We start from the raw sequence: 12621 nt of genomic DNA, 5'->3' as shown, positions 1-12621 counted from the left end.
TGCTAAAAACGAATTATTATTTCTCTATTTCACTTTCGTTATTGATTAAACAAAAAAATCTTACTTTCATATATATATATATATCTCGTAGCTAGTGCCCCTTTTTAAAATAGATCGTTTAGACAGACAGGTGGCAATTTATTTATTATATAAAAAAATTCAATAGCCATTGATCTTTCACGGTCTTCTAATATGCAGTGAATGCATCTAGCTTTGCCCTTTCAAGCAGCTGTTGATGAGCTTGAATGAACAAGCCAGTCCGGCAGTCTAAACTAAAAAACTGACAATATATTTATAGAAACTACCATATTTCCTAAACTTGATTGATTAATAGATAAATTAATATCCAGTGGTCTTAACTTGATGGTAATAAATGATACCGCGTTTTGTTTGAGGCGAGCATTCCTTTTATCTTGAAAAAAAAACTTTTTTTGATTATACACTTGACCTATTAAAGAAATAAAACGAATCTTTGTAATAACACATATCATTGTGTTTCTCCGTTAGAAAATAGTTATGTTTCTTAAAAGTTAAAATCATACTAGTTGAGAGATACCCCCAACAGAGGAAATTAAGCAGGATAATTTTGTGCAAGGCTATAATCTGTTTTTATTGAACACGTTGAATGCACTTGGTTCCTGTATCTAGATCTATAGAGTAGTCGTCAAAAATATTTTTGTATGTGTCCCATAAACGCTTGAAATCTTATTTCAATTTTTATCGTAGATGTCAAGCGTTTACAAACACCTGTAATCGTCTGCCGAAAACATGGCGTCAACAATTGACATCGACTTTCCAGTACATGGATTATTGCCTAAAAAAGAGACAGGAGCAGCGTCATTCTTAGATAAATACCCTGATCACGATGGGAGAAATGTTTTGATAGCAATACTTGACACTGGGGTTGACCCAGGTGCACCTGGTCTACAGGTAAGGGTTCAAAAATTATGTCAACAATGACAATGCATGACAAATCAATGTCATGTTTAAACAACATAATTGCATAAATTAAATAATTATTAAAGTATTATAAGTAAAGACATAGAATACAATAACACGCACTTGTAACTCAAGTAATTTTTAAAGCAATCCCAAATCACTATTTATAGAATAAGATATGTTGCTGTAAATCTACATTGCAACTGAACAACAAGGATGGAAATAATCTACAATCAGCAAAGCAGCGACAAAGATGAGCATGGCAGATAAATTTAAGTCATTGCATGATTGTGCAGGCTCACATTTCCTCTAAAAAAAAGCCACAGACACATTGAAAGATGTAAAACGATTTACTTTAATAAAGAAAATTTTCTTTATGTACATGTTATTTAATGTAAATTCAGAAACTATTGAGATGTTTTTATTATTGCAAAAAATGCAACAGGTTTATAATTGCATTAAATAAAACTTGCATTTTGAATTTTTTTTTATGAATTAAAAAGAATTTTTTTCCAATTTTGAAAAATAATAATCACATTTTAGTCCAAAATGACAAAATTGCAATAATAATAACATGCAATAATTTCTGAATTTACTGTACTATGAACTAATGGCACTCATATACCTGTAACTACTGATTGCAGACTTGAGACAGTCATATGAAGAATGTGACATGCATGGTAAAACATGTTTGTGAGAGCACTGCTTTAATATTCTTCTCCTAAGTGGGACAGTGGTGTTACAGCACAACATGAAAACACACTGTAAAAATCAGTTACAATCGGGTTAATTTCTCAAAAGTCAAGAATGGGGCACAAAAATGAGTAAACTGTAACATTAAAACAAAAAACTCAAAGTAAGAAATAGTAGTACTGCATTTAAATTAAAACACATCAAACATATATGATATCTTATTTTAGTATGAGGATGTCATATATATTAAACACTTAAAGCAGTCTGAAAAGTGAATGACCATGTACTAAATGTATGCCAAAAATATAAGTAAATAGTATCGTCAGGATGAAGGATCATTTGTTCTTATGTATCTGTACATTTAACCTTGGATTGAATCTATCCATGTATTTAGATTTTGGATATTGGACCATACATGCAGTAATAGGTTTACAATTTAGAATTTTTAAGTTAAGTTTAACTCTTAGACCACATTCATCCTGTGTCAGAAACTTATGTTGTGTCAACTATTTAATCACAATCCAAATTCAGAGCTGTATCAAGCTTGAATTGTGTGTCCATACTTGCCCCAACAGTTCAGGGTTAGAACTTTACGGTCGTATGAAGCTGCGCCCTGCGGAGCATCTGGTTAGTTTATGTTTTGATTTTTCAAAAATATAGTGTTATAACCAATAAAACAATTTTTAAAGATTTTATTATTGTTTTCAATTGATAATCTTTAGTTTATTCAAAGGATTATTTGGCAATATTTTGAGAATAATTATCTCGTTTGGATAAATTAATATTTATTTTGATGTTAAATGTCTAAGATGTTCAAGTTATTTTATCATTTCTAGATTTCAGACTTTTTTTTAGAATCAATAGTTAAATTTATTTGTTACAGTTTTCAACCTTTTGGCTAACCATTTGCTAACTGCAAGATGAATTTTTTATTTTACAATATCTGAAATTAAGGATAGATATGTTTTCTCTAATTTTTTTATCAAAGTTTTGGTCTTAAGATTATAATTGTTTATAGATAAAAAATTGAATTATTACCTGTTGTTTTTTTGTTTGTTATTATTATGTAACTCTTAATCAGCTGCTCTTAATATCATGTATATGCTTAATATTATTATTTGATAACTAAAGATAATTTATGTTGTCAACAATAGGATTAGTAAGAAACAGTTAAGCCATTTTTAAGAAGGACTAAATCTGTCATCAATTGGCCAGTCAGTTAATTAATGATTGTTAGGTAATGCCATTGAAAAAAAGTAAACTAGTTTTTACATGGAACTGAAGTTCAGATATTATTGAAATGACGATTTAAATGTAGGTTTTTGAAAAATTAAAGAACTCACTAAACTGAAAGCAGAAATGAAATTTCCTCCAAAATTATAGAATTGACATGACTGAAAACAAAATTAATATTTCTCAAAATAAAATTTAAAAAAACAAAAATCAATCTAGTGGAGGGTAGGGTATCAGAACATCGGATTTTAATGAGATTGAAAAAAAATCCACAGGATAAAATCTCGTTGATAACCAACAAGTGTCATATGACAGAAAATTAACTTTTCAAAAGTGTTTAACGTGTATTTAACATGTTTTGGAATTCTGTGGTTACATGTGTAGTTACAAATGTACCAGCATGTATGCAAACCCATTATTTTAATTTGATTGCTTTAATAACTTTCAATTCAAGGATTAAATTTACTTCAATTTGCAAATATTAAAATTAAAAGATGTGGTATGATTGCTAATAGGGCAACTCTCAACAGAGACCCATAATGATGTAGAAGTTAACATCTTTTTTTTTATCCAAAATGCTAACTATAGCCACAACCTTCAACAATGAGAAAACCCATATTGCTTAGTGAAAGGCCCAAAAGGGCTTATCTTAAATAATTAACGGCCTTTTTGTACAAAACAATAGTGGAAAAACAAATATCAAATGATATACATGTACCATTGTATGCTGCAAAAAAAGATAACCTCTGAATTACAGACTCCTGACTGAGACAGGATCATGGACATACAGTATGGTTCAGGATCAAACATGTTTGCCAGTGCTAAAATCCTCTCCCTATTAACCTGGGACAGTAAAACATAAGAACAAATTATAAAAAAATTACAAGAGCTTACATGTACATTGTACACATGTAATCATCAAATTGATACAAGGCACCAAAAAACCAGAATAATGCTCAAAGTACATACCTGATAGTACCCACAACCTATCAATTAACGTATATAAACTTGTACTGCATATAAAAAGGAAGATGTTGTATGATTGCCAATGAGACAGCTCTCCACAAGAGACCAAAATGACACAGAAAACTATAGGTCACCCTATGGCCTTCAATGATGATTATACTTTACCAAGGGTATAATATTGACAGCTACATTTAATGTTTTAATAATATTTGAATGAGAGGAAATGTGAGATAAATGTCATTTAGAGAGCTAATCTGAGCAAAACCTTCACTATAATACATATTTATAAAAAGTTTACATTGATATATATTGAACAAATATACATTGTATGTGGAAACGTGTTTGTTTCAGGTGACCAGTGATGGGAAACCTAAGATTGTGGATGTGATTGATACAACAGGGTCAGGGGATTGTGAAACATCAACAATCGTAGATGTTAAGGATGGCGAAGTAACAGGGCTGACAGGGAGGATACTTAAGGTAAGACAATAAAGTTAGATATCCTTCAATACTTTTTTTCCAAATGAAAAATTTAGTTATTTGTACTAATACATTTGAATGATAAACAATGATATAGGAAAATAATTTGGTGAAAACATTTAGATATGATACTTCTGAAACAGCTGACAAGTCATTTCAAGTCTTGTAATATTTCTAAAGGATAGTTTATCTTTCTTTTATAACATGAATAACTAATGCATACAAATAGTGTATTTAGTTTGAAAATCACCATAATAAACAAATTTTAATTTAAGGTTAAAAACTTTTCAAGATACATGTACCTTTTTATTTTGTTTTTGAGAAGGTTCTGTATGAATTCTGCTGCTTCATTATAAGAGTACGAAAAAAGTCTGTCAGTAGAAGTATAATGATAACCTATTTGATTGGCAAGTATCTGTTGAAATGTCAATCCAGCAAAATCAACAAATATGATGTCCATCAAAAAGTCCAACAACTTGATGATAAAACATTTGGGGTATTTGTTGTTGGAATCGGTTCTTGACTAAGAAACATTTTTCATGACCTATGGGTATGAGATGATTTATTGTAGGATAGATTGAGCCTTGAGGTCTTGATGCAGCTTCAGTATAGAATAAAGAAATGCTATTCATATTGTAGATTCCAGATGATTGGAATAATCCTTCTGGACAGTACCATATTGGTGTTAAACCAGCATATGATTTGTTACCAAGAATTCTAAAAGATAGAATGACTAAAGACAGAAGAGAAAAGAAGTGGGACCCACCAAACAGAGTGGCTTTAGCTGAAGCTTCCAGGAGACTGGAGGAATTTGATGCAAAAACTCCTTCCCCTTCACAGGTAAATTACGATGTTTAAAAAGGTCATAGATGAATTACTATCTTACAAAGTAGTAAAACTCTGTCCCAATCACATGTAGTTAACTAGATTATAACTAAAACCAATATCCTTCCCAATACAATTCAGTAATGCTTTATTTATGCTAAAACACTTTGTTATGAATACATGTGTAAGAAGAAGCCTATGTGATTTATACATATATACAAAATACAGTTACAAATGATCATTGAAATAAATAAAACAACTCTATTAATTAAAATAGATTTCATGTATTCCTAATATCAGGTTATTTACTATCTTACAACTGAAAACAAAACTTTTGTTACAATCACATGTAATTTGCTACCCTATAACTTAAAATAAAAAGGTTTTCACAATCTAAGGTAGATTACTGTCTTGAGTTATCCAGATATATTTATGAACCTAACTAGAAAAAAACATTTCATTGTTGATTACTAATACATGTCATGCATTTATTTATTCATAAAGAATAATAATTCAATATATAAATTGTCTTTAACTAGATGTCCATTAGAAATATTGAAAGGGGTCAAGCAACTTTTACAATATGACAGCCACTCTTGAATAAAGTTTAAATGTCATATAAAGGAAAATAATCATGATAATGCAACAATTTAAAATAAAATCCCAGAAGTCACTTTTCAAATTGCAGAGGTTTAGATCTAGGGGCCTAGTTATGTGTGTTGTATCTAGGAAATATTTATACTTACTGCAACAACATGTTTTTCCATCTTTGCATGACCAAGACCCAATAAATATATAAAACAGAAGATGGAAAAATGGAATCCAAGTACTTTGATACTTCATTAAGGGCATGTACAATGAATCATTGCAATCACTTTTCAGAACTTTCTTATTTGCATCTCATAGTAGTGAAATAAATTAGATAAGTGTCTGCATTTCATTTGAGGTATAACAGACCAATCTAGATACATGTATGTATTTTATATATAAGGTTAAGATGAAGATTTACAATCAGTGTGTTTTTACAGGAAGAAAAGTTGATAAGAGAAGATCTGCAGGCCCAGATAGACATCTTAACTAACTTTGACAAGAAATACAGTGACTGTGGACCAGTATATGATTGTCTAGTCTTCTTTGATGGGAATACATGGAGGTAGTTTAGCCCTTAATCCAATATTTATATAGGGAACATTATAATGATAAAACATAAAAAGAAAATGCTATAACAAAAAAATATAACAAATTAAAAACATTTCATGAAAGAAAACAGAAAGGATAGAGACAATACATATCATACATAACAAATTCAGGAATCAGTTATGATCATAGTTTCCAATTTTCATTTAATAAAGAACAAAGTTTTATCAGCAAAATGTCTTTTAAATAATGGATGAAAATTTTGATGTATTAGGCCAGGAACAAAAATATTTATGCAAATATCTAAGCACCAATGCCCTATAACCTGGACAGGTCATAACAAAATGATATTCATGTTCAGAGGAGTTCATATTGCAGTAATGAGGAGACATTTCATTATGAGTTACATTTTGAAATCTTCCAATTTTCTTATTTGTTTATGTTTTATAGCTGGTGTTAATATTACTTTTTAAGGGCTTGTGTTGATACAAGTGAGGAGGGAAATCTTGGTGAATGTAAACTGCTGGCCAGTTACCGGGAAGAAAGACAGTTTGCTACATTTAGTAGAGAAGGTATTTTATTTATTGTGAGATTAATAAATAATATAGGTGGTGGGTCAACTATAAATGGCATTAATATGCAGCAATCATAGTCTGTTTTTCTATCCTTGTTTTATTGAGAGTTAAGATCGCAATATACAGTATGTATGTATGTATGCAGGGCTCACGCTACCAGGCGACTTGGGCGAAGAAGTCGCTTTCCCGACCGTCACTTCGCTTTCCTCGACCCCCAAAAGGGAAGACAAGTCGCCCTGTTGTTTACGATACTCGCTTTCAGTCGCTTCCGTCATCGGACATTTTCAATTTTTACCAAGTTGTTGAAACATCAACTTTTTATTGATAATTAAAGAAATTCAGACTTAAACAATTTATTATCTTAAGAAAAGACGTTGAAGCATTGTTTTTGCAAAGTGTGGCAAGTTATTTGATAAAAATACAACTTTTTATCACTTCGTGCACTTCCGTAAGTTCCGGTGCTTGTTACTCGAAAATGTACATCAACCTAACTTTCGGCTGCAAAATAAGTTTGTTACTTCATTTAAACGTGATAAAAGTTGCCTCCAGTAAATGTTCAATCCATTTATTGCATTAAAAACGTCATTATCCTTTCCAAATAACTTGTCAAACATCGTTTATTTTTGTAAATTTTCTTGCATTGTCCGCCATTGTTGACCGATTTCTACACTACGGATCGGAAACGGACCAGCTATGACCGAAATCCGTATTTTTACAAAAATTACTACGGATGCACGGATGGAACAGCTGACAGAAGAATATTGATCCTAAAAGGAAAAATTACGAATTCCACGTGCATTATTACACTTTTGGTTACATCTAAATAAATTCATCATTGATTGGTGTATAGAAATCCCAATAATTTATATGGATTGTTGTAAACTATTGTAAAGTTGCTTAACTCTTAGACTATTACACTAATCAGCTAATATCAATATATTATGGCCCAGCTTACCTTTATATATCTTTTGATGAGAAACACTGAATTTCACACACAAGATAGTTTTTAATTAAATTGCAATTGATATATTATAATTTCTTTACCTTTAAAAAAAATTTAAAAACAATTTAGTGCTAGATATTTAGTTGGTAGTTTCTCACAAGGACCTTAGTAAATTTTAAACAACTTTTAATTTGAAATGTGACTTTAATTGTATACTCAGTCAGATATGAATTGAACAATATAAAAAGAACATTATTTACAAATGACTGTTTATACTAAAGTAAAATCCAAACATTGTAGCGCACCGCACGAATGAGCACTTCTCTTTCAAATCTCACCACTTCTCCCTATCAGTTTCAAAAAGAGAAGTCACTTCTCCCTATAATTCTGAAGTAGTGTGAGCCCTGTGTATGTAACCCATATCTTCTGCTTCCATAGATTTTTTTTACCAGTAGTTAAAATAGTAAATATAATTCATTGTCTGAGGTGTCCATGGCAACAATTTGCATTTATTTGCTATAAAATAGTGTCAAGAGGGTGTGAAGATGTTCGAAAAAAATTGTTTCAAAGTAGAATTTCAATTCCTTAGAGGGAAACCTTTTCTGAAACTGTTACATATCAAGAGATCAAATAAAAATTGTTTGTCTTTCGTTTCATGTTATTTTGTAAAATTGTGCAAAAAAAATTTAAAACATGTAAACAATAATCCTGTAAACCAAATCGACTTTGAAGGCTTAATTATGCATGTGATGTCTAAAAATGAATTTTATTGAACAGTAACTTTAATATTTGAATTCCACTGAGGCCAAAATGCAAAACAACACTCCTTACTGTGTTTTGTTCCTAAGGTTAATAAAAACAATTTTGGAATCAAGAGAACTGGTTTTCATTGTTGGCTATTAAGAAAAATACATGAGGGGGTTAGAAGGCACTTAAATTATTTTTGTATGGGTGGGGGCAAAGTTGAAAATGTGGTTCTGATAGTGACGTAAAGTGCAATTGTATGAATGATTGTCTTAAAAAAACTGTCTTCTTTATTTATAGATATGATGAATTACACAGTTAGTATCCATAATGATGGTAATGTGCTGGAAATTGTTACAAATGCTGGTAAGTTATTATCTGTTTGAAAAGGACTGTGGCTAAAAAAAGCACACAAATGTTAACATATTAATGTTGATCCAGAAACACATATACTTTTAGTCCAGGCTTTGTCAAGTAGAAAATTCTGTGATGGTCTAACATTTCTAATACTAGGGTGAGGAAAGGACAGATTTTTGTTTCATGTTGTAACAAGAGAACTAGTTGATTATGGTGATTATTATTTTTTTTTATGTGAGATGTAAGTACAAATGTGTGGTGCAACTTACAGAAAAAAACATATAATTTGTGTTTATTCATACATGAGAATTAATGTAACCATGTGAATTTTAGGATCCCATGCAACACATGTGGCATGTATTGCTGCAGGTTACTTCCCTGACTCACCGGAGAGGAATGGTGTGGCTCCAGGTGCACAGGTTATCTCCATCAAAATAGGAGACACAAGATTAGGCTCCATGGAGACTGGATCATCACTAGTCAGAGCTGTAAGTATTAACATTTAGTGACTGTTTTATGCATTGGTTTTACCTTAAACTCCATGTAGTCATGTTGCTTGATTAATTATTGTCATGTTGATGTATTTAGATGGTTTATTCCTTGAATGCCAACATCCTTTGATCTACCGACAAATTTACCTGTAAAATTATGTTGGCGTTCGAGGAATAGGTGCAAGCATTATCACAACAAAAGTGCATGCTTATCAACACAATCATACTAATGTAAACGAAGAAGTAAATTGCAGCTAGCTAAATCTAGTTCATGTTTGTCAAGATGTTGAAAATTATATTTTGCTACTACTGCTCAAGCAAATTTGGATGATCCTAAAATGAAACTTTGAAAAATTTTGCATATATAACCAGGAAGATTTGGACTATTTGCGATTACAAATAAATTAAGATCAGACATTATATTTTAAGTGCTAAAGTGACAATTTGTTAATCCGTCTAACTAACCTTTTATATTTCTTTGTGCTTAATTAATTCTATTGATAACTATGTGTTTGTCGTGATGGAAATCACTCTGACCATGCCAAGTTAATCCGTTGGACACTAATCCTTTGCTATAGAAACTGTTTTCTATATATGCTTTTGTATGTTATTTTGTAGTCAGTTTAGGTCTAAGGTCTGGTACTGTCCGGACCTTGCTAATAAAGTTTAAAGTATTGGTATTCCGTCTTTGCATTACTATAACACGGAAAACGCCCGGTTATATATGCAAGCAAATATGTGCATATTGTCAGGAATTCCAGTTTGCACAAATTCTACAATACTCTTTAGACTTTAGAGTTTTTAGCTCACCTGGCCCGAAGGGCCAAGTGAGCTTTTCTCATCACTTGGCGTCCGTCGTCCGTCGTCCGTCGTCGTTAACTTTTACAAAAATCTTCTCCTCTGAAACTACTGGGCCAAATCAAACCAAACTTGGCCACAATCATCATTGGGGTATCTAGTTTAAAAAATGTGTGGCGTGACCCGGTCAACCAACCAAGATGGCCGCCACGGCTAAAAATAGAACATAGGGGTAAAATGCAGTTTTTGGCTTATAACTCAAAAACCAAAGCATTTAGAGCAAATCTGACTAGGGTAAAAATGTTTATCAGGTCAAGATCTATCTGCCCTGAAATTTTCAGATGAATCGGTCAATCGGTTGTTGGGTTGCTGCCCCTGAATTGGTAATTTTGAAGAAATTTTGCTGTTTTTGGTTATTATCTTGAATATTATTATAGTTAGAGATAAACTGTAAACAGCAATAATGTTCAGCAAAGTAAGATCTACAAATAAGTCAACATGACCAAAATGGTCAGTTGACCCGTTTAGGAGTTATTGCCCTTTATAGTCAATTTTTAACCATTTTTCGTTAATTAAAGTAATCTTTTACAAAAATCTTCTCCTCTGAAACTACTTGGCCAAATTAATCCAAACTTGGCCACAATCATCTTTGGGGTATCTAGTTTAAAAAATGTGTGGCGTGACCTGGTCAACCAACCAAGATGGCCGCCACCGCTAAAAATAGAACATAGGGGTAAAATGCAGTTTTTGGCTTATAACTCAAAAACCAAAGCATTTTGAGGAAATCTGACATGGAATAAAAATGTTTATCAGGTCAAGAACTATCTGCCCTGAAATTTTCAGATGAATCGGTCAATCGGTTGTTGGGTTGCTGCCCCTGAATTGGTAATTTTGAGGAAATTTTGCTGTTTTTGGTTATTATCTTGAATATTATTATAGATAGAGATAAATTGTAAACAGCAATAATGTTCAGCAAAGTAAGATCTACAAATAAGTCAACATGACCAAAATGGTCAGTTGACCCCTTTAGGAGTTATTGCCCTTTATAGTCAATCTTTAACCATTTTTCATAAATCTAAGTAATCTTTTACAAAATCTCCACTGAAACTACTAGGCCACAATCATCTTTGGGGTATCTAGTTTGAAAAATGTGTCCGATGACCTGGCCATTCAACCAAGATGGCCGCCACGGCTAAAAATAGAACATAGGGGTAAAATGCAGTTTTTTGCTTATAACTATGAAACCAAAGCATCTAGAGCAAATCTGACAAGAAGTTAAATTGTTAATCAAGTCAATATCTATCTGCCCTGAATTTTTCAGATGAATTGGACAACTGGTTGTTGGGTTGCTGCCCTCCAATTGGTACTTTTTAAAGAAATTTTGCCGTTTTTGGTTATCTTGAATACTATTATAGATAGCGATAAACTGTAAACAGCAATAATGTTCAGCAAAGTAAGATCTACAAATAAGTCAACATGACCTAAATGGTCAATTGACCCCTTAAGGAGTTATTGCCCTTTATAGTCAATTTTTAACAATTTTCATTAATTTGGTAAATTTATGTAAATTTTTACCAAATATAGTTCTCTGTTACTAATGGGCAAAGTTCATGATAGATATAATTGTAAGAAGCAAAATCGTTCAGTAAAGTAAGAACTTCAAACACATCACCATCACCAAAATACAATTTTGTCATGAATCCATTTGTGTCCTTTGTTTAATATGCACATAGACCAAGGTGAGCGACACAGGCTCTTTAGAGCCTCTAGTTTCAATGTTTCTATAGTTCCCTATTAATGAACTGTAATATCCTCCCATATTACTCGATCGAATTACTTGAAACTTTGTTTCTCGTGTTAGCGTACTATGTTTTGTTTTGTTCTGTTTGTTCAGGAAATTTTCTTGGTTATTATATTACAGCCTTTTTTATTGTAAGTGATTCGTAAAATAACATTGTTAAGGTGTTTGCAACTCATCGGAATTCTTGTTACCCTATTTTATAAATTTTCTTGAAAATTTTATAGTCTCCGGCTTGGAAGTTATCTAATTAACTTGATTTTTTTTTTATAGTTTATTTATTGTACTATTGAAATCTTCATATGAAGTTTATACCACAATGTAACTGATAAAATATTTAAAATGATATGGAATTAAATAAATCTATAAGTCCTTAATTTAGTTTGCAATAATCGTATTAAACTAAAATTTCATTAAAATATTTAATATTTCATATGTTATTAATATATTCATTCCAAACACATTTTTTTGATAAAAAGTCATAAAATTAAATCAATTTTCTTTATTATTTATTAAATTCATGATAATTTTTACCCTAAAATCTCCATTTTTCTTTATGAGAAAGTGATGAAATTTTGCATGTGTATACATGTATATATGATGTCCTCTTGTACACCTATGTGTCTGAGGTTTATTAATAAA

General features: G+C 31.2%; 1 protein-coding gene across 1 annotated transcript in view; it reads left to right on the top strand.

Annotated features, from left to right (window-relative positions):
* Positions 1-713: 713 nt before the first annotated feature.
* LOC134712669 (tripeptidyl-peptidase 2-like) overlaps positions 714-12621 on the top strand; it is a 47245-nt gene continuing 35337 nt past the window's right edge. The window contains exons 1-7 of the mRNA XM_063574424.1: positions 714-930; positions 4183-4311; positions 4951-5151; positions 6165-6289; positions 6748-6845; positions 8836-8901; positions 9226-9380. Coding sequence (XP_063430494.1) covers positions 769-930; positions 4183-4311; positions 4951-5151; positions 6165-6289; positions 6748-6845; positions 8836-8901; positions 9226-9380 — 936 coding nt within the window. The 5' untranslated portion in view covers positions 714-768. The remainder of the gene's footprint in view (positions 931-4182; positions 4312-4950; positions 5152-6164; positions 6290-6747; positions 6846-8835; positions 8902-9225; positions 9381-12621) is intronic.

The sequence above is a fragment of the Mytilus trossulus genome, chromosome 3, assembly GCF_036588685.1.
Source record: "Mytilus trossulus isolate FHL-02 chromosome 3, PNRI_Mtr1.1.1.hap1, whole genome shotgun sequence".
Lineage (NCBI taxonomy): Eukaryota > Metazoa > Mollusca > Bivalvia > Mytilida > Mytilidae > Mytilus > Mytilus trossulus.
Note: the sequence above shows the minus strand (reverse complement) of the source record. Positions and strands in the feature narration are given on the sequence as shown.